The sequence below is a fragment of the Oncorhynchus nerka genome, linkage group LG12 (assembly GCF_034236695.1).
Source record: "Oncorhynchus nerka isolate Pitt River linkage group LG12, Oner_Uvic_2.0, whole genome shotgun sequence".
Lineage (NCBI taxonomy): Eukaryota > Metazoa > Chordata > Actinopteri > Salmoniformes > Salmonidae > Oncorhynchus > Oncorhynchus nerka.
In genome coordinates, this window is record NC_088407.1 from 62,901,555 (window position 1) to 62,924,755 (window position 23,201).

The window sequence follows — 23,201 nt, forward strand, 5'->3', positions numbered from 1 at the left end:
GGCTAGAGGTGAGACTTATGTAAGACAGGTGAATGAGGAGGAAACTTACTTTTAGTTTGGTCAGCGTGTGCATATCCGCTATGAAGTCTAGAAGTTCACTGATGTATTGCCTCATGCATTCCATTGCTGCTGTCGTGCACTGAAAAAGACAGAGAGAATAGCGCAACAATCAAAAGGACAATATCTGTATCTCATTTGGTTTCATTAGGTCATCATAAAGGGACCCATAGAACCAATGTAATGTATGATGTACTGTCTTACCCCTGGAAGAGATGAGATCATGTGCTTTGAGAGAACAGTAGACTCTGCTAGCCTCGTACCAATATCTGAACAAACAAACTGACAACATACACGGATGCAGTTAACATAAATAAATATGCAATCTTAGGTACTTTGGAGTTAAAGTCTTTTCCACAAGTAGTTCTGATTGTACAACTGTTTACCTGGACCAGCAGTAGCAGGTTAGTATCGGGTAGAGGAGACTTGAACTTCAGAGCCTGTAGAAGCTCCAGCACCACAATACGAGACATATAGAACTTATCTCGCTCCTGGGCAAACAAAACACACCAAATAGCTCAGGATAGAGGAAATAAGGATAGTGGAGAGAGAATATAGAAAACCACTGTGTACAAATGTTGTAATTAATTTTAGAGGAACCATGTGAGATAAACTCTTAGGCATACTGGGGGAAGAAGGTTTGCCGAGTGGTTGTCTTATTTAATATTACACAGGGTTGTGCACTATATCTCTCTGCCTCTCCAGTGCTCATACAGTGTTGCCTGTGTGTACTGGAGTATAAAGGCTGTATGTGTTCTGAATAAAGACAGAGAGACAGAGGAGCTGATTAGCACGGCACCCAGTCTAGATCTCGTCTCCCCCAGAGATCCAGTTCAGATGAGCCTGTCAGCCTGAGAAGCCACTGCTCTCTGTTTAATCATCCACTCAATACAAAGCTCTGCCTGCTGCCTGTTTACCAACTAGACTGTCATCCTCTCTCTCTCTCTCTCTAGTATACTTATGGCATAGCATACAGTAATTACCTTATTATCACCTTATTATACACGTTGGTAGTGGTACATATTGGTTCATACACTACACTACAAAAGTATGTGGACACCTGCTTGTTGAACATCTCACTCCAAAATCATGGGCATTCTGGGAAGGCATTCCACTAGATGTTGGAACATTGCTGCGGGGACTTCCTTCCATTCAGCCACAAGAGCATTGGTGAGGTCAGGCACGGCAGGTAGCCTAGTGGTTAGAGCAATGGACTAGTAACCGAAAGGTTGCAAGATCGAATCCCTGAGCTGAAAAGGTAAAAATATGTTGTTCTGCCCCTGAACAAGGCAGTAAACCCACTGTTCCTAGACCATCATTGAAAATAAGAATTTGTTCTTAATGACTTGCCTAGTTAAATAAAGGTAAAAAAAAAAAAAAATGTTGGGCGATTAGATTTGGCTTGCAGTTGGCTTAACAATTAATCCCAAAGGTGTTAGATGGGGTTAAGGTCAGGGCTCTGTACAGGCCAGTAAAGTTATTCTACACTGATCTAGACAAACCATTTCTGTATGGACCTCGCTTTGTGCACATTGTCATGCTGAAACAGGAAACCCATTTCATGAAGCTCCCGATGAACAGTTGTTGTGTTGACGTTGCTTCCAGAGACAGTTTGGAGCTCGGTAGTGAGTGTTGCAACCTAGGACAGAAGATCTTTACACGGTATACGCATCAGCACTCGGCGGTCCCGTTCTGAGAGCTTGTGCTTGCTCCTAGACGTTTCCACTTCACAATAACAGCACTTACATTTGACCGGGGAAGCTCTTGCAGGGCAGAAATTTGATGAACTGACTTGCTGGAAAGGTGACATCCTGTGATAGTGCCATGTTGAAAGTCACTGAGCTCTTCAGTAAGGCCATTCTACTGCCATTGTTTGTCTATGGAGATTGCATGGGGTGTCCACATACTTTTGTATATATAGTGTATATTACAAAATAAATTATTGCCTTCTCATTAGCATGAAATCCCAATACATACAGTACAGTTGATTTGGGGTCACATTTGTTAAAATGTTCAATGTATAGTGCATTAGTGATAAACATAACTTCCCAAACATCCATACGTCTACAATAACCCAATGAAAAATCCTCCTTAAACTTGTATTTGAGAAAGCTCACCTCATAAGACTAACTGCACAGGAAACAGTTAAATAGACATTATCAGTCATGTTGACTTGCATATTGAGAAACGGATGTTATATAGCAGGGATTTAAAAGGCTAGAGGAAATCAATAGAGCTGGAGACATAAAGCATGGTGCTGTGACAGCAGTAGCAGGGGGAGGATCCATCATTCCTGCAGCAGGAGACAGCCAATGCCCCAGCTCTAACAGAGGGAGGCTTGCCCTCAGATACACACCATACATCCTCAGCCCAGAGCCCAAATTAATAATGTAAATCAATACTGGCTGATTGCCTACTTAATCATCTGTGACACACAGCCACCTTGCTGTCTAGCGGGAGAGGCTGGGGATAAGTATTACAACCAATAACTACTGTATACAAAGGTCTGCAGACATGGTTTTATATTTAACAATGTGGGAAAGTTATATTTCTGTATCGCTTTTCTAATTGGGCCTTTCACGTGAGATAAATGCATTGCTACAGATGTAGGATCTTAATTTAAGCCAGTTTGCTACAGCAGGAAAATAATCCTGCAGCAACAGGAAATGTGAATTATTATATGGATTATAATGTACATTTTTTGTAGGGATTTATACATTTTTCATTAAGGAAAATCGCTGCAACAAATAATTTTACAGTTTTTCTCGATTGCTAAAACACTTTTAATGAAACTGGGGTCCACTTGCTTTCCATCATAACCTAATGAGCACAACAACTTTATTTTTTGCAAAACAGTCATTTCTCATTGCTTTCACACACAATGCAAATGCTAAGCACATTTTTACAAAACAGTAAACACAACTTTCTACAAAATGTGCAAGTTAGTTGAGTAAATCATGCCAAACTAAATTTAAACATTTGGTCAGAGCTGATACAAATGACTCCCATGAATGTGAACCTCTTCTGCACGTGTGCAAAAATTCTTTGCACAATTGTTCAATCAGCAATCAGTCCTTATTCATGCATAAAAGAGGTCACTTCTGAGTTGCTTATTGTAAAAATAGACCAAGTAAGAGGCCGAGAGCAAGGACAAAGGAGAGGTCGAGGGGCCCATAGAGGAAGATAGTGCAGCTCTCAGTTAAAATGGAAAAAGGTCAAATAAAGCAACAAATGTGATCAAATTAAGATCCTACATTTGTACATAATAAACAAATATACTAATATCAAATGTAAGCTAACTTGTACATATCTTACCTTATTGAAGGCTTTGTAGCAGAGGCCACACAGCTCCACCAGGTAAGAGAGGCTGAACACTCCATACTGGATGACAAAGCTCAGCAGTTTGGAGAAGGGCTCCAGTAAGCTCTGAGGAAGAAGAGGAAGAGAGGGAGTTAAGGGTCAATGTCTGGTGGGTGGGTGAGGGGATCTTACCACACCAGGGGTTTTGTTATTTTTTCTGCTTATTCTAAATGAGTAAGACTTCTGGGTTCAGTCATGCAAATGACAGTCAATGTGAGTGAGCTGTTCACTGACCACTGAACAATATCTCAAATCAAATCAAAAGGTTATTTGTTGTAGACTTAACCATGCAATTGTTGCTGACGAGCCCTTCCCAATGATGCAGAGTTAAAAAATGATCACAATAAAAAGAAAAATAGTAACACGAATAATAAAATGCTCAATGTGTGTGTGTGTGTGTGTGTGCGTGTGTGTGTGTGTGTGTGAGTGTGTGTGTGTGTACGTAATATTGTGAATGTGTGTGGGTTTAGTGTGTCAGTCTAGTGTGTGTGTATGGTGTGTATATATAGTCTTGTGAGTGTTCATTGAGTCAGTTCAAGATAGTCTGGGTAGCCATTAGTTAACTATTTCGCACTCTTATGGTTTGGTGGTAGAATGTGTTTCGGAGCCTATTGGTCCGAGAGCCAATGCTCAGGTAACGTTTGCCGGACGGTAGCAGAGTGAATGTAACCAATCAGAATGTAACCAATCATAACCTGCTCAGGGCCTGGGATAGGGTTACTTATGACACTCAAATGAAGACTGACCTCACCGTTTGGTTAGTAGTCCTAATGTATATCAAGCAAACACAGACAGACTCACTCGGGTTGCACTTGTGGTGGGGATCTTCAACAGGCAAATGATGATCCTCAAACTGGAGTCCAGGGGACACTGAGAGAGACGTCATCACATTCTTCATAAGCTCAATATTGATCACATTTTTTTAAAACAATCAATGCAGCCTATTTGCAGAGCGAGGTCCAGTACCTTCAGAGGCAGCACAGAGGGTAGTTTAGTGAGGAAGGTCTGGAACTGATTGCAGATGGTGGTCCACAGGTTGCTGGGGGAGTCCATGGGCAGGGCCTCCATGAAGGTGGCGATGTTCTCCAGGCAGTGCAGCATGGTGCCCCCTGCTGGTAGACTCTTCTTGTTGTTCAGACCCTGAGGACAGTGGCATAAATGATAACAGAGTTACAATTTATTGCCGTAGAGCCCTTACCAGCTGTAACAATTTTGTTTAAAAATATATTCTAAACGTGGTTTGGACTATTGATTGTTATGAGCCAAAGGAGTGAACTGAGATAGACTATCATAAGTGCTATTGCTTTAACGTTGTAACAGTGTAAGATTGCTAAATAAAACAAACCAAGTTAATAGTGCAGAGTAAATATTGGGAATAACCATGCAGAGGCATGCTCTTCAGCAGTACTCATTATCTGCTTTAGTATCAAGCTATCCAAACAGCAGTGTGTCTTGTCAATTTATACAAGAGCTCCTCCTGCTGGATACATGATGAAAGTGAAGATTTTTCTTGAGACTCAAGACAGAGGGCTCGATTCAATTCAAAAACTCTGGAAGATGTGCGTTGTTGCGCGATTGAAATTTAAAGGTAATTTCCGATAGAGCCGACATATGCAGCATTTACTATGAATGCGAAAAAAATGCTTTTAATGTCAATCGCGTTGTAACGCTGATCTTCTGTGTTAGCGATTGAATCAAATCAAATTTTATTTGTCACATTTGCCGAAATGCTTACTTACAAGCCCGTATCCAACAATGCAGTTTTAAGAAAATAGAGTTAAGAAAATAATGACAAAATAAAATAAAAGTTACAAATAAAAAGCCCATACACAAACACACACCGCATAGAACCTTCAGCCAAGTGCTGAGCTTTAAGCATTTCACTAAGCAGGAACCCACCTCCAGTAGCTGGTTCAGTGCAGCCACAGAACTCAGTTCATTAAAATCAATCAGGGAAAAGGCCAATGTTCTCAGAAAACCTCCATCTGAAAGTGCACAGAAAAGAATGATGGTAAGGATCCAACCATATCCCTCAGAGAGCTGCTCCTAACAGCAGACATGTTGTGGTGTGTATGGAGTAGACCTTTAATGTTGCTCTGGAAGAGCTGGGGCAGGATGCCATTGGGGGCCAGCTGATGGAACACACAGCGGAGGAACTGCTTAGCCACACCTGCTGCGTTGCCAGGGATCAGCATGCTACACCAACAGAGACATCAACAGACAGAACGTCTGCACCTCATGTTGGCATATATTCTCATTTGTGTACAAGAATACAGCCAGTGTCAACAAATCCTCAGCATCCACACTACACCTGAGTTTAGCACACACAATATAATAATATACTTAGTATGCCTGGTTGTGATGTGTCATACCTCTCAGCTTGCCCAGAGAAATTAGCACTTGACGCCAGCCTGAAAGACACAAATCTGAATTTAACATGACAGACATGACAGAGACATGACAGAGAGTGTGCAAAAATGTTACTGAACAATCAGGTTTGTGTATGTCCAAGTATAATAGGGTTGGTGCAGGAGCTGCTGTAGTTGCCAGACCTGCCCACAGACTGCATGATGTCCAGCAGCAGTGGAGCGGCCTGGTCGGGGCTGAGGTGGATGAACATGGAGAGCACCACCACTGCCAGGCCCAGGGTCTCCTCATCATACTCCTCTAGCACCGCACCACAGTCACGACACCTGAGTGACCACACAGTATTATCATTAATAACACTGAATAACCATTCATGTACACAGTGTCTGCGATCCTGAATGACACACCAGTCAGTGTTGGTGGTTGGCGGTAGGTTCTCTCACCTGTCAGTCATGGTGGTGGGCTGGTCATCAATGAACTCCTCAGGGGCAGGCACAAACATGCTGACTGTACTGGGGGCAGATAGGAGGCTGGTCTTGGTGGGGCCTGTAGAGAGAAACACTAAAATCAGCACAGTCAAACCTAATCATTAAAAATCGGTTTAGATGTTTTTCCCTCTGGAGAGGTGGACCAGAGATAGTTAGCAGTGACTAACCTGTCTCCCAGGTGCTGATGTTGTGAGGGGCACTGGACTGGTGCTCCAGCTGTCTCTTCATCAGCTGGCTCATGGTTAGAGCTCCCAACGAGCCTCGCTTTGCCTGACGGTACTGAGCTGGGGGTGCAACAAACACACACCCAAAGAACTGGTACTTTTCCTCTATCGCCACTATTTTAATTTCAATGTCTGGTTCACTTAAAGGGCAACTCCATCACTTTTCAACCTCATTTTCATTATCTCCAGCACAATGCCAGTGCCAACATATGTGACAACGGTGCATTTCTACCTTGTGCTAGAAACTCATTGCAGGTTTTGAAAATCCCTGTTTTTTACTTTTAATTCTACCCTGTGATGTCACAGAGAATCATTTTTTTAAGATCTTTCTTCTTATATTTTTAACCACTGATCATAGAAATATGCTGTTTCACATGTGACTCTTTTCAGGAAACTAGGCGTGTGTCGCATGTTACTACTTCACTGGAGCACCATTTGAACATAAACTTTTTTGGGACAGAAATGCCTACTGGAACATGTGACCTGTCATGTGCCTTAATAACAAACTTGTATGCCATCTGTAAATACAAATAAAATTGTTAAATTACGAGCCTAGTTGGTTTAGCCATGGGAAAAGTCAGCAGCCTCCCGAGTGGCACAGTGGTCTAAGGCATTGCATCGCAGTGCAAGCTGTGCCACTAGAGATTCTGGGTTCGAGTCCTCACACGGTCACCAGGTGTACGGTGTTTCCTCCGACACATTGGTGCGGCTGGCTTCCGGGTTGGATGGGCAGAGTGGCTTGGTTGACTTGTGTTACGGAGGATGTATGGCTCTCGACCTTGGCCTCTCCTGAGCCCGTATGGGAGTTGCAGCGATGAGACAAGACTGTAACTACTTCCAATTGGATACCATGAAATTGGGGTGAAATTTTTTTAATAAATCATGTCAGCAACTTTGTAGCTCAACACTGATTGGCTGAGATAATGAGGGGCTGGACATGCTGAGAGATGAGTTTGGATTGGTCTGCATGTAGCACACTACATGTCTATAATATGAGCTGGTCAGTATGTGTAGGTAATCCTTTCTAACGCAGCTTTTTTTTAAGATATCACATAGTAGAACTGCATAAGTGCTCTCCAATTTCTGGAGGACTGAGTTTTGAAATCAGTGGAATTAGAGCGTTTGATTGTAAATTGAAAAAAGAACACACAGAAGGCTGTTGTATAAAACACCTGTCTCTGGATTACATCTTCAAACTAAGGGCAACCATGGCATCCGTGACAGAGAGGGAGAAGCTTCCATCCATATATATGGGTAAGAGAGTCCAGCTAGCTACAGTTTCAGATATTACATGTTTCTAATTTTGTCAGAAAGTCATTTTCATTTCAAGTTAAAGTGTACTGTAGGGTAGTAACATTATGAGTTGGGATTATGGTTCATTGTTTAGTTAGCTAGCTACATGTCTAAACAAAAGACTCCACTATGCAAATACCTATTTCAATAAAATGTTTATGATGTCACTGCGACATCTGTCGCTGGCAGCTGATAAATTCGCTCTGGCAACCTATGCCAATTTCAGAGTACTTTCGTCTGAGTGTGCCAAAGCACAGAATAACTGACACATTTATGAAAGCTCAACACCCGTTGAATATGGCCGGTGTTAGTAAATGTTGGCAAAAAAATGCAATTAAATTGTAGCCAGCAGCACAGTTGCAATCACCAATGCTCTGGATAACATAAAAACAGCCTAACTAGCTCTGCAAGGGCGAGTAAAATGGTCAGAGTGAGCTGTTCTCTCATTGGTGTCTGGAAGTAGCTAGTCAAAGTTAGCCAGTTAGCTTGGGTGCTTGACTGCTGTTGTTAGGTCAGAACGCTCGGATCAACCCTACTTTTTGTCCAGAGTGTCCTGTCTGCAATCTGAATGCTCCGAGAGCGGAACACTCTGAATTTACAGACTGACCATTTTTAACACACCCGTAGTATAAACTAGCCTTTAGTCTTGAAATCTTTGGTTGTTTAACACATAGCCTCACATGTGAATCATTAAAGAGATGGGTGGGGCTAAAGCTGTGAACGATGCTGAATGGGTGTAGACAAAGAAGGTACCAAAACATTCAAGGGCCATTTTCTCAAAAGTAGGGTAACAAGTTTATCAACTTTCAGAGCAGAATTACTTTCCCATTGTTCCTCAACTGCAGTGTATGTACCATTTTCTAGCTCTGAGTCTCTACTTTTATCTAATGTTTTAAAAAAAAAACACAATTTCAAATTTTGCAACATAAGACCAAATCGAACCGGTCGGTCACATAATGTAGACACTGGTTTGGTGCTGGAGATGATGAATATGCGGTTGAAAAGTGGTGGAATTGCCCTTTAAAGCAACTGTCAGGAAAATGGGGGGTAGAAGACACTCACAGAGGTAAATATAAAAATGAAATGATTTAATGGCTTAGTTGCGTATATTCATTAATTTATATATAGTCGGATTGGTAGAATCCTGATCTATTGATCAGAAAAATAAAATAACCATGAAAAAACTGCACTGGTGTCTTAATAAACAAAAGGCAGAGAAAAACACTACAAAAAAAGTATTTTACACCTTTAAAAGTCAAGGCCAAATGTCTGAACAGTGTAAAGTTCCTGGTGTAATGACCACACCTGTTTTTTGGGGTGATTTAAACACATGACAATGTGGAAGTATTTGGATCCTACTTGATACTGAAGAGCGGTTGCTTGTTTCTGGGATAGCAGCTTCAAGGGTGGGGGCTGAGGCGGATTCCCGTGGCTTTTCCAGGGTAGACAGAACTTTGTGATCTGCAAGGCAATGTGGGTGAGTGATGGTGCGGAATAGTGGCTGCTTCAGCATCTCAGCCTCCTCCTTACCTCACATGTAGACAACTGGTTAGCGCATGGGATGCTGCAGACACCCAACGCCAATACAAATGTAGTGTTGAGCTACAAGTAATTAACTGCAAGTATACATTGAGTCCTAGTGAAAGAGCAATCGAAAATGAAGATGTGGTTTATTGATGTACTATTTAGTAAAAAAAAAAAATTATCATTTAGGCTATTACTAGTTCTTATATGGACAGCTATTTATGGAAAGTGTGTTGCAGTAATTTGAAGGTGCTCGGTTTCTCAGACTTTCTTTTAGAGTAGGCTTTTCAGAAGTTTACCATGGGTTGGAATGGGAAAAGGGAGAGACAAAGCCACAGAACAGGAAACAGCAATGGTGACCAGTTGACTAAAGATTTGAGGTAGCATGGATATGCGACTAGACAATTTATATTTTGTTCATGTGGTTCTGCAATTCTAAGCAGACACTTTAGTAGAAAACTTATTTTATCAATCATATCTCATAAGCCCCCTCAAACCTTAGAGATGTCATCACTGAAACACGCATACATCCAAAGGCACATTGTGCATGAAGTCAGCATACTTATCTCAGTGGCACAGAAATAGGATACAGCAGCTGTAAGTCCATGCAGAGGGACCCCTCTCTCTGGACTTAGGCTCCTGTCTCCCCGGACCCTGGTCTCTCTTACCTGTGTCAGTGGGCTGCTCACCCAGCTTGTCCAGGGTGTTGAAGGAGATGTCTAGGTACTCTCTCTGGATGGCACTCACAGCTATCTTCCTCTGCTTGCGTTGCCGGGGAACTATCTGGATCTTAAACTCTGCCTCGCCGTTCTCATCATCATCGGGTTTAAAGTCACTGTCATCAAGGTCCTCATCATCTTCTTCATAATATTCCTCTTCGTCGTTGTTGTTCCCCTCCAGAGAGGTGAGGGGTTCAACTGTGTCCTCAGGGATGTCCAGGAAGATCATCCTGCCAGAGGGACTGGTCCCCAGACCCACCCCTGCCTTCAAGTCCTCAGTATGCACAAAGTCATCCAGGGAGGTGTCAGGGACAGCAGGGGTCTTCCTCAGCAGGTCCCTCTTCTGTTGTAAGCTAAGAGTCATGGGGCTCTCCAGGCCAGGGTGCTCTGACCGGTCAGGCAGCTCCAGGGAGGTGGTGGGGGTTGCATAGCGTGGCCTCCTCTGTAGAGGCTGTTGGGGGCTTTCTTTTGATGGGGAGTTTGTGGTCCTCTTCTCCTTAGAACAGTCCTCCACGCTCACCTGCACCATGGGGGACAGGCACACGGTGCTTCTGCCGGCAGGGGAGGCAGTGGGCCTGGCAGGGAGGCAACTGGCCGGGAGGCAGGGCTTGGCAGGGGGGGGCAGGGGAGGCAACGGGCTTGGCAGGGGGGCAGCAGACCTGGCCGGGGAGGCAGGGGGCCTGGCAGGGGAGGCAACAGGCTTGGCAGGGGTGGCAGCAGACCTGGCAGGGGAGGCAGGGGGCCTGGCAGGGGAGGCAGGGGAGGCAGGGGGCCTGTCAGGGGAGGCAGGGTGTCTGGCAGGGGAAGCAGGGGGCCTGGCACTCCCATTCAGCCTGGGGCCCATCACCATGTTCAGGTCAAACTCCTCATCACTCTCCACGATCATCAGTGGTGGTAGGGGCTCAAACACCAGGGAGTCGCTGTCAGACATGGAGAGGATGGAGTGCTTCTCTGGGATTGAAGTGCAGTCGGAGGAGAGGTCAATGAGGTCCTGGTCCTCCTTCTCTGCAGAAGAGCCGCCTGTAAGAGGGGAGTCCAAGTCGGCCTTGTCCTCAAACGTCTCCATGCAGCTGAGGCGCACCTCTGGGATGACAGGCCTGGAGCAGTCTGAGTGGCCCCCGGGTTCCTGAACGGACCTGGTGGTCACTGCCCTCTGCTCGGCCTGAGGAGCCATCTGACGAGCCCTTCCCATGGCCCCCTGTCCACCTGGGGTGGGAGGTGGTGGAGGAGGGGGGCCCGGGGAGACCATGCTGCAGGTCACAGCGGTCTATGCAGGACTTGCGTCGGTGCTCGTCCAGGTTGTAGAGGATGGAGTCAGTGTTGGAAATGTCCAGGGACTTCTGCTTGTGCATGGCCTGAAGACGCTTCTTCCTGGTGCTCTCCTCCCTCACACAGTGCAAGATGTTGTCCTGCACTGCACTGGCCTCGCGGTACTCAGACAGCTCAATTTCACCTGACGCAGACAAAGAGAGGATCAAAAGATAGATCATATCTGATTGGGAAAATCTGTGAATGCTCAATTCATGTCAGCGAAGCATTTAAGTTCAATTAATGTAATTGCTGGATAAAATAGGTCATCCTTTGAAACGATTTTCATACTTTTCTGGGCATTCAGCTCTACCGGCTGGTACTTGACAGACTTGCTGCCACCGATTCTTTTCAGACGGGCAAAGAAGGTCTGAGACTCCTTGTTGCCTGCTCCAGTTGGTGTGTCATGAACGTCAGACTCATCAAACACACTGTCCTCCTCTGAAAAAAACATCATACACATTACAGATGTAGGATCTTAATTACATCAGTCTTTCGTTGCTAACTATTTTCTTGCACTGCAGGAAATGCGGATGAGCTTTGTGGTTTACATAAATTCTCTGAAAACCCACATTAACACACAGTTATATTAACAGTATTGCCTTTTCATGCAGACTATTTTTTGGCCAGCTAATAACCTAACCACCGATCAAGCAACATTATGGACTACATTTTGAAATCCTGTTGCTGAAGGATTATTTTGCTGCAACAATATACGTCAAATTAAGATCCTACATCTGTATTTTTGGGCTTTGACGGAGACTTGGATCACCCAAGAGTACATTGCTACTCCAGCTGCTCTCTCTTAATTTCTCTCATAGTCCAAGAGCATCTGGTCATCGTGGTAGGAATCTCCTATGTGGAGATTACATTTTTTCTCCCTCCCTCACCTGTCCATCTCCTCATTTGAAGTCCACTCAAGCTTAACATTGTTGTCATCTACCGCCTACCAGGTGTCCTTAGAGAGTTCCTCAATGAGCTTGAAACCTTGATAAGCTCATTTCCTGATGATGGCTCACTGCTCTTCGTACTTCCGGGTTGGAGCGAGTGGTCGCATCCGCACTTCGGTCCGCAGGTAGTTTAACCTTTCATTACATTTCATTATAGTACAACGGTTTGATTTGTCTAATCTTAGCAATTTCTTCTTAGCTAGCTACATAGTCGTCTTTGTATCAAAGATAATTGCGTAATTATCGTATTTCGTCGTCCTAACGTAGTCTACACTGCTATCTGCCCAGCAGCTAGCCAGCTAGCCAGCTAGCAAACGTCCACCGTCTACCGAATAGCAGCACTGTAAAAACTATTACACTCAACTGAACGACTTGATTAGTGTAGTGTTAGCTAGCTACATAGTTGTCTTTGCTGTCTTCGTATCCAAGATAATTGTGTAGTTTAGAGTGTGTAGTCTTAGAGTGATTATCTTAATTTACCGAGGTTAGGTAGCCAGCTATTTGTCGTCCTTAACGTAGGAGACACTGCTAGCTAGCCAACAGCTAGCCAACGTCTACCGAATAGAACTTCCTCACTCAACAACCCGGTCGCATTCCGCTTCGCTCCACAGGTAGTATCACATTTTCATTTCATTTCATTACAGTACAACGGTTTGATTTGTTTGATCGTAGCTAGCTACATAGCTAGCTACATAGCCGTCTTTGTATCAAAGATAATTGTGTAGTCTAGAGCGATTTTCTAGGTTAGCTAGCCAGCTATTGTCGTTCTTTTAACGCAACGTAACGTAATCAACACTGCTAGCTAGCCAGCTAGCCCCCGAATAGCAGCACTGTAGAAACTATCACACTCAACGGAACGACTTGATTAGTGTAGTGTCAACAACGCAGCCACTGCCATCTAGCCTACTTCAGCAGTACTGTATAATTTTAATCATTTTAGTCAATAAGATTCTTGCTACGTAAGCTTAACTTTCTGAACATTCGAGACGTGTAGTCCACTTGTCATTCCAATCTCCTTTGCATTAGCGTAGCCTCTTCTGTAGCCTGTCAACTATGTGTCTGTCTATCCCTGTTCTCTCCTCTCTGCACAGACCATACAAACGCTCCACACCGCGTGGCCGCGGCCACCCTAATCTGGTGGTCCCAGCGCGCACGACCCACGTGGAGTTCCAGGTCTCCGGTAGCCTCTGGAACTGCCGATCTGCGGCCAACAAGGCAGAGTTCATCTCAGCCTATGCCTCCCTCCAGTCCCTCGACTTCTTGGCACTGACGGAAACATGGATCACCACAGATAACACTGCTACTCCTACTGCTCTCTCTTCGTCCGCCCACATGTTCTCGCACACCCCGAGAGCTTCTGGTCAGCGGGGTGGTGGCACCGGGATCCTCATCTCTCCCAAGTGGTCATTCTCTCTTTCTCCACTTACCCATCTGTCTATCGCCTCCTTTGAATTCCATGCTGTCATAGTTACCAGCCCTTTCAAGCTTAACATCCTTATCATTTATCGCCCTCCAGGTTCCCTCGGAGAGTTCATCAATGAGCTTGATGCCTTGATAAGCTCCTTTCCTGAGGACGGCTCACCTCTCACAGTTCTGGGCGACTTTAACCTCCCCACGTCTACCTTTGACTCATTCCTCTCTGCCTCCTTCTTTCCACTCCTCTCCTCTTTTGACCTCACCCTCTCACCTTCCCCCTACTCACAAGGCAGGCAATACGCTCGACCTCATCTTTACTAGATGCTGTTCTTCCACTAACCTCATTGCAACTCCCTCCAAGTCTCCGACCACTACCTTGTATCCTTTTCCCTCTCGCTCTCATCCAACACTTCCCACACTGCCCCTACTCGGATGGTATCGCGCCGTCCCAACCTTCGCTCTCTCTCCCCCGCTACTCTCTCCTCTTCCATCCTATCATCTCTTCCCTCTGCTCAAACCTTCTCCAACATATCTCCTGATTCTGCCTCCTCAACCCTCCTCTCCTCCCTTTCTGCATCCTTTGACTCTCTATGTCCCCTATCCTCCAGGCCGGCTCGGTCCTCCCTCCCGCTCCGTGGCTCGACGACTCATTGCGAGCTCACAGAACAGGGCTCCGGGCAGCCGAGCGGAAATGGAGGAAAACTCGCCTCCCTGCGGACCTGGCATCCTTTCACTCCCTCCTCTCTACATTTTCCTCTTCTGTCTCTGCTGCTAAAGCCACTTTCTACCACTCTAAATTCCAAGCATCTGCCTCTAACCCTAGGAAGCTCTTTGCCACCTTCTCCTCCCTCCTGAATCCTCCTCCCCCTCCCCCCCCTCCTCCCTCTCTGCAGATGACTTCGTCAACCATTTTGAAAAGAAGGTCGACGACATCCGATCCTCGTTTGCTAAGTCAAACGACACCGCTGGTTCTGCTCACACTGCCCTACCCTGTGCTCTGACCTCTTTCTCCCCTCTCTCTCCAGATGAAATCTCGCGTCTTGTGACGGCCGGCCGCCCAACAACCTGCCCGCTTGACCCTATCCCCTCCTCTCTTCTCCAGACCATTTCCGGAGACCTTCTCCCTTACCTCACCTCGCTCATCAACTCATCCCTGACCGCTGGCTACGTCCCTTCCGTCTTCAAGAGAGCGAGAGTTGCACCCCTTCTGAAAAAACCTACACTCGATCCCTCCGATGTCAACAACTACAGACCAGTATCCCTTCTTTCTTTTCTCTCCAAAACTCTTGAACGTGCCGTCCTTGGCCAGCTCTCCCGCTATCTCTCTCAGAATGACCTTCTTGATCCAAATCAGTCAGGTTTCAAGACTAGTCATTCAACTGAGACTGCTCTTCTCTGTATCACGGAGGCGCTCCGCACTGCTAAAGCTAACTCTCTCTCCTCTGCTCTCATCCTTCTAGACCTATCGGCTGCCTTCGATACTGTGAACCATCAGATCCTCCTCTCCACCCTCTCCGAGTTGGGCATCTCCGGCGCGGCCCACGCTTGGATTGCGTCCTACCTGACAGGTCGCTCCTACCAGGTGGCGTGGCGAGAATCTGTCTCCTCACCACGCGCTCTCACCACTGGCGTCCCCAGGGCTCTGTTCTAGGCCCTCTCCTATTCTCGCTATACACCAAGTCACTTGGCTCTGTCATAACCTCACATGGTCTCTCCTATCATTGCTATGCAGACAACACACAATTAATCTTCTCCTTTCCCCCTTCTGATGACCAGGTGGCGAATCGCATCTCTGCATGTCTGGCAGACATATCAGTGTGGATGACGGATCACCACCTCAAGCTGAACCTCGGCAAGACGGAGCTGCTCTTCCTCCCGGGAAGGACTGCCCGTTCCATGATCTCGCCATCACGGTTGACAACTCCATTGTGTCCTCCTCCCAGAGCGCTAAGAACCTTGGCGTGATCCTGGACAACACCCTGTCGTTCTCAACTAACATCAAGGCGGTGGCCCGTTCCTGTAGGTTCATGCTCTACAACATCCGCAGAGTACGACCCTGCCTCACACAGGAAGCGGCGCAGGTCCTAATCCAGGCACTTGTCATCTCCCGTCTGGATTACTGCAACTCGCTGTTGGCTGGGCTCCCTGCCTGTGCCATTAAACCCCTACAACTCATCCAGAACGCCGCAGCCCGTCTGGTGTTCAACCTTCCCAAGTTCTCTCACGTCACCCCGCTCCTCCGCTCTCTCCACTGGCTTCCAGTTGAAGCTCGCATCCGCTACAAGACCATGGTGCTTGCCTACGGAGCTGTGAGGGGAACGGCACCTCAGTACCTCCAGGCTCTGATCAGGCCCTACACCCAAACAAGGGCACTGCGTTCATCCACCTCTGGCCTGCTCGCCTCCCTACCACTGAGGAAGTACAGTTCCCGCTCAGCCCAGTCAAAACTGTTCGCTGCTCTGGCACCCAAATGGTGGAACAAACTCCCTCACGACGCCAGGACAGCGGAGTCAATCACCACCTTCCGGAGACACCTGAAACCCCACCTCTTTAAGGAATACCTAGGATAGGATAAAGTAATCCTTCTCACCCCCCTTAAAAGATTTAGATGCACTATTGTAAAGTGGCTGTTCCACTGGATGTCATAAGGTGAACGCACCAATTTGTAAGTCGCTCTGGATAAGAGCGTCTGCTAAATGACTTAAATGTAAATGTAAATGTACTTGACGACTTCAACCTCCTGACATCTGCCTTCAATTCATTTCTTTCCAACTCTCTCTTTCCCCTCCTTGCCTCTTTTGACCTCAGCCTTTCCCAGTGCCCTCCCACTCACAAGGCAGACAATATGCTTGACCTCATCTTTCCCAGTGCCCTCCCACTCACAAGGCAGACAATATGCTTAACCTCATCTTTCCCAGTGCCCTCCCACTCACAAGACAGACAATATGCTTGACCTCATCTTTCCCAGTCCCCTCCCACTCACAAGACAGACAATATGCTTGACCTCATCTTTCCCAGTGCCCTCCCACTCACAAGACAGACAATATGCTTGACCTCATCTTTCCCAGTCCCCTCCCACTCACAAGGCAGACAATATGCTTGACCTCATCTTTCCCAGTCCCCTCCCACTCACAAGGCAGACAATATGCTTGACCTCATCTTTCCCAGTCCCCTCCCACTCACAAGACAGACAATATGCTTGACCTCATCTTTCCCAGTCCCCTCCCACTCACAAGGCAGACAATATGCTTGACCTCATCTTTCCCAGTCCCCTCCCACTCACAAGGCAGACAATATGCTTGACCTCATCTTTCCCAGTCCCCTCCCACTCACAAGACAGGCAATATGCTTGACCTCATCTTTCCCAGTACCCTCCCACTCACAAGGCAGACAATATGCTTGACCTCATCTTTCCCAGTCCCCTCCCACTCACAAGACAGACAATATGCTTGACCTCATCTTTACTAGAGGCTGTTCGGCCTACTAATCTCACTGCAACCCTCCTCCAGGTCTCTGATCACTACTTTGTTTTCTTTTCTGTCTCCCTTTCCTCCAACCCTAGTCACTTAGCCCCTACCCAGATGGTCATGAGCCGTCGCAATCTTCGCTCTCTCTCTCCCACTACTTTCTCCTCTTCTATTCTATCATATCTCCCTTCTGCTAAATCCTTCTCACTCCTGTCTCCTGATTCTGCCTCTTGGACCCTACTCTGCGTGCAGCTGAGCGAAAACTAAACTTCCGGAGGATCTATCATCCTTTCACTCCCTCCTCTCTACCTTCTCTTCCTCTGTATCCGCTGCTAAAGCCACTTTCTATCACTCTAAATTTTGAGCTTCTGCCTCTAACCTTGGAAACTCTTTTCCACCTTCTCCTCCCTCCCTAATCCTCCACCGCCTCCTCCTCCCTCTCTGCAGACAACTTTGTCAACACTTTGTCAACCACTCCTCATACACTCAGCCTATTGAGTCCTCTGGTCCCACTCACACAGAAGTACCCTACGCCTTAATCTCTTTCTCCCATCTCTCTCCAGATGAAATCCTGCGACTAATGAAGTCCGGCAGCCCGACAACCTGCTCGCTCGACTCCATCCCCTCCTCCCTTCTCCAGACCATCTCTGGAGACCTTTTCCCATTCCTCACTTCCCTCATCAACTCATCCCTGACCACTGGCTGAATCCCCTCTGACTTCAAAACGTCCCGAGTCCCTCCCCTCCTCCAACACTCGACTCCTCTGACGTCAAAAACTACAGACCGGTATCCCTTCTTTCTTTTCTTTCCAAAACACTTGAGCGTTCCGTCTCTGACCATCTCTCTCGCTATCTCTCCCAGAGCGATCTTCTTGATCCTAACTAGTCAGGTTTCAAGACGGGTCCCTCAACCGAAACTGCTTTTCTCTGTGTCACGGAGGCTCTCCACACTGCCAAATCTGACTCTCTCTCCTCTGTTCTCATCCTTCTAGATCTATCTGCTGTCTTCGACACTGAACCATTAGATCCTCCTCTCCACCCTCTCAGGGCTGGGCGTCTCAGGCGCTGCACACTCTTGGATTGCATCCTACCTGGCAGGCCGCTCCTACCAGGTGACGTAGAGAGGATCTGTGTCTGCACCATGTACTCTCACTACTGATGCACCACATCCTCTCACTACTCTCTATACACCAAGTTACTCGGTGCTGTCATGTCCTCCTTCATGCTCTACAACGTCCAAAGAATACGACCCTACCTCACACAGGAAGAGGCGCAGGTCCTAATCCAGGCACTTGTCATCTCCCGTCTGGACTACTGCAACTCGCTGTTGGCTGGGCTCCCCGTTTGTGCCATCAAACCCCTGCAACTTTTGCAGAATGCAGCAGCGGTTCTCAACCTTCCCAAGTTCCCCCATGTCACCCCGCTCCTCTGCACACTCCACTGGCATCGAGTCAAAGCTTGCATCTACCACAAGACCCTGGTATTGCCTACGATGCAACAAGAGGAACTGCCCCTCACTACCTTCAGAGCTCCCGAGTGGACTGCATCTCAGGCACTGCATCTCAGTGTTAGAGGCGTCCCTACAGACCCTGGTTTGATTCCAGGCTGTATCACAACCGGCCATGATTGGGAGTCCCATAGGGCAGCGCACAATTGGCCCAGCATCGTCCGGGTTAGGGTTTGGCTGGGGTAGGCCATCATTGTAAATAAGAATTTGTTCTTAACTGACTTGCCTAGTTAAATAAAGGTTAAATGCTGAAACCCTACACCCCAATCCGAGCACTCCGTTCTGCTAACTCTGGTCTCTTGGCCCTCCCACCCCTACAGGAGAGCAGTTTCCACTCAGCCTAGTCCATGCTCTTTGTCGTGGCACCCCAATGGTGGTACCAGCTTTCCCCCTGAAGCTAGGACAGCAGAGTCCTTGCTCATATTTCCAAAAACATTTGTAACTCTACCTCTTCAAAGAGTATCTTAAATAATCCCACAGCACCACCCTCGCATCCACTCCTCACTTTATTGAGGAAAATGTACTTACTATGACTGTGATATGTGGTTGTATCCCCGAGCTATCTTATGATAAATACACTAACTGCAAGTAGCTCTGGATAAGAGTGTCTGCTAAATGACTAAAATGTCATGTAAATGTAATGTATGTCCAAAACTCTCCATTCTTATTCCTGATCATTTAAAACAGAAGCCTATATTTACAATCCAGGCATGTGATAATCGCTGTTGTCCCCACCTTTCTCTTTCTCGTTGTAGCGGCTGATGTTGGAGTTGTCACTATAGAGGGGTCCAGCAGTGGCATGGGGCCTACAGCTGTGGTACTGGGCATTCAGGGTGTTGATGGTGATGTGGATCAGGTGCAGAACCCCTTTACTCACATCCATATCCCTGTAGGGGTACTGAGACCACACACAGGACCGGTAGAAGTGAAGGGTAAGAGAGTACAAAGCAACTTAATATATATAGATTAGCTGTCCTCAATATTACATTTTCACAATACAGGTAATCAATTATAGACACACTGCATCTATAAAGTTTACAATGTAAACACATTCACATAGTGAATAAGATTTCATTATATTCCAACTGTGGGTGGTGTGTACCTTGTAGAGGATGACCAGCAGGGCTTTGAGCCACATCTGTCTGATGTGTGGCTGCAGGGCCCAGAGAGAGCAACGCGGCGGCTGCTGGAAGTAGTGTCTGAGCTGGGGGCAGGTGCAGTACTTCAACACCTGGACCACCAGGGGGAGCAGCTGCTTCCCCAGCCCAATGTTGTAGTCCATCACCTGGAGGAGATATCACATCACACCAGGTTCTTCTTGATGCTTGACAGATTGTCATCATTCACATCATTCAGCAGCAGCAACACAATACTTCAAACTTTACAGTGGGAAACCATCTGAAAAACTCCCATCTTTCATCTACTCCCAACTGAAGCAGGATTTCTCTCGGGATTAAACTCTAGATTTACTCAAGGATTGTCTTTTAAAACAAATGTTAGAACTAGTACAGCATTAACTCAGAGTCATTTATAGGGTTAATGATATCCTCTAACCTGTGCGATGCCAGCAATGAAAGCATTGAAGCAGGTGGAGGTCCTCATCTTTTGCGGTGCGATCATGAAGCAACCCTCCTGCTGGTCATAGCCCAGCAGCACATACAGATGGCGCTTCACCGAGTTGAAGGCCTTGGCACTGCCGATGTCTGCCTCAGCACTGCTCTTGTCTTTGGCCATGAACTTCATGAGTACCATGATGAGCTGGTGCACCGTCTGGTGATCTATCCCAGCATCCTCTGGGAGCAGGTCCCTGATGACCGAGTCATCCTCCATTGAGGGGCTGTGGCCTTGGAGAGGGACCAAAGCATCAGGGTTAAAAGGCAGGAGGAAGCGTGCTGCCGACATGGGAGCGGATGAAGAGGAGAGGGGCGGTAAAGCAGGGGAACAAAGCTCGGGGAGGGTACGACAGTCATCTTACTTGGTCTACATTTGGCAGGGTGATTACCTATATGGACGTCACTTTAACATTGTCATGGAATATGTCAAATGCAAACAGAAAATGACAAGCTATCAAGATAGCAAGAGTAACGGACTACCCACTGGGCACAGATGTCAGTTCAACGTCTACTCCACATTGGTTCAACGTAATTTCATTGAAATGGCATGGGAACAACATTAATTCAACCAGTGTATGCCCAGTGGGTATCTATGAATTTTGGATGAAAAGCAATGAATGTCAGTGAAGAGCAAACATTGCTTTTTCATCAAGTTTCCTGATGCCCATCAACTTTATCAGTAGCCATAAGTTAGTCATATGATGCGATTATGCTGAAGGGAATGTTGATCTGTTTCTATATTTAGATTTGGATTGTTATTTACCTGGCAGGACTTTCTCTATCATATCTCCCAGAGTCGGGGCAGAGTGCTCTTGCCTCGTAAGCCTTAAAGCTAAAAACCACACATGAAGAATGCAATTTAGGAGAATGTTCTTGGGAGGTAGCACAGGACACAAGTCTGAGCTTCCAGATAACCCTATACATCCCAATGTCTCACACCATTCACATAAAGTGATCCTAATATGTATTTGGATGCTGAGACTTTTCCGAGTTATTCTATTAATCATTTCACCTCCACTTGCTTACTCAAGCTCAACAACCACACAGTCTGAAGCCAACATTAAACCCCCTCTCCCAGAAACTCAGACCACATCCTGTGCAGGGTCAATGAGGAAATCACAGAGAAGACAAACCTCTTACCTCCAGCAAGATAACAAATCACTGAGAAAATATGCAATTGAGTGAAACAAACAGGAATAAAGATTTTGTAGGTATACTAACAGAACAGAGAGGTGAATTGATGCCGAGAGAAACAGTAGAAGCATGGGACAGACAAAAGCTGAGACCTACGGACTAGTAGCCTATCCAACCGATGGACACTCACGTAGTCGGTTACACAGAGTCTCTGGGAGGGAGAAGGCTCGCTTGGTTGTGGACGGGCCCTTGATGCTGTCACGGAGGGAACGCACACTCTTCTGGCGGTTCCTGGCAAAGCGCGCCCGTCTGATTTTCCACATCGCTGCATCACTAAGGTTGGCCACGTTGGTGCGCACAGCTGTGATGGCTGACAAGGAGAGGCAAGGAAGGAAAGATAAATAACATACATCAACGTGCCGATGTCTCATAACACTTAACACACCTCCACCACACGAACATGAACTGTAATGTTCTGATTTCACAGGTTTATGTTTCCCTACATGCTTGGTTTGTTGTATTGAACATAAGTCATAGTGAAAATTCTATTCTGCAGATTATGTAACTGATTAAATCCCCCAGCTGGGCATACTAGTGGGGAAAGGGAACTCCTTGTTGCAGTCCAGGTGGAGCTGGGCCTCCAGGGAGAGCGTCTCAAAGCGGTTGACAAAGAACTCCCAGCTGAGGGCAGGGACTTCCTGCTTCAGGTGGTGCAGCATCAGCAGCTTGCTGAGGATGATGGGCCGGTCCCTCACCACCGTGTCGAACTGGAAGTCCAGGCACAGACACAAACCCTGCAGACACACAAACACACAGACATACAAACACACAGACACAGACACACAAACACACGGACACAGACACACAAACACACAGACACAGACACACAAACACACAGACATACAGAAACAGACACACAAACACAGACATACACAAGTGTTAGCACTGCACTTACATGTTTTTGTGTTATTCATCAATAGAAAATTGTTTGCTGACTTGCTGCGAAGCAAGACAAGTAAGACTCCATACACGTTATCAATTGTCACATGAAAAGTGGTTGTATGGCAGTTTAATAGTATTTATCTTGGCCTAGATAGATATCTGTTAATCACCTGTAGTGCTGGGCTCTTGATGGTGTCCAGCAGCAGCCTGGCGCGTGTGGCCACAGCCGGGTTGACATCCTCCACAGAGGCCAGGAAGCTGCAGAAGGCGTGTGCCAGGGAGTACTTCAGCAGGTGGTTCTTCGTCAAAGAACCAATGTCTAGGAACCGACAGAGCACCGCCACCTTCTCCACTGGGAGTTCCCATGACAACACAGACAGGGCACAAGACAACATCTCAGCGCCATGTCACATTTAGTTTGATAGGACACTGCAAAGGATAATGTTAAAAGCAGCATCACTCTAACAGTGATGGGTAATGTATAGTGTCACTAGATGGCAGTGTGGCAGTAGAGGGAGTGGAGATAGTATTATTGCAGACAGATTGCCTGTGGGCCATAGTGATGCTTTGGCACCCAACTGGTATCTTTTTGGGTTGATTTACACAAACAGGTAAATTACCATGTTTCAGAATAGCTAATATGAGGCCATAATTAGATCATTAAAATGCATGATCATCATCCTACGGTTCACGTGTGTACACAACCTGTAGTCATGACACATCATTTCCCTTAGCAATTGTTCATGTTATTTTGCAATGTTACTTTGCAAGCAATATGCAATAAACATCTGCTTTCTATGCTGTTTGAAGTCAGAGTCTGTTAAATGACTTCA

General features: G+C 46.4%; 1 protein-coding gene across 1 annotated transcript in view; it reads right to left on the reverse strand.

Annotated features, from left to right (window-relative positions):
- The window catches only part of LOC115138548 (protein unc-79 homolog), a 45,226-nt gene that overhangs the window by 2,529 nt on the left and 19,496 nt on the right, over nt 1–23,201 (reverse strand). Inside the window, 24 exon segments of the mRNA XM_065025720.1 lie at nt 50–139; nt 262–339; nt 444–548; nt 3,373–3,483; nt 4,219–4,287; nt 4,384–4,557; nt 5,317–5,402; nt 5,501–5,613; nt 5,790–5,828; nt 5,970–6,110; nt 6,228–6,330; nt 6,440–6,556; nt 9,149–9,250; nt 9,982–10,607; nt 10,806–11,153; nt 11,155–11,485; nt 11,632–11,781; nt 19,415–19,577; nt 19,782–19,964; nt 20,234–20,571; nt 21,056–21,124; nt 21,617–21,796; nt 22,019–22,220; nt 22,539–22,720. Coding sequence (XP_064881792.1) covers nt 50–139; nt 262–339; nt 444–548; nt 3,373–3,483; nt 4,219–4,287; nt 4,384–4,557; nt 5,317–5,402; nt 5,501–5,613; nt 5,790–5,828; nt 5,970–6,110; nt 6,228–6,330; nt 6,440–6,556; nt 9,149–9,250; nt 9,982–10,607; nt 10,806–11,153; nt 11,155–11,485; nt 11,632–11,781; nt 19,415–19,577; nt 19,782–19,964; nt 20,234–20,571; nt 21,056–21,124; nt 21,617–21,796; nt 22,019–22,220; nt 22,539–22,720 — 4,100 coding nt within the window.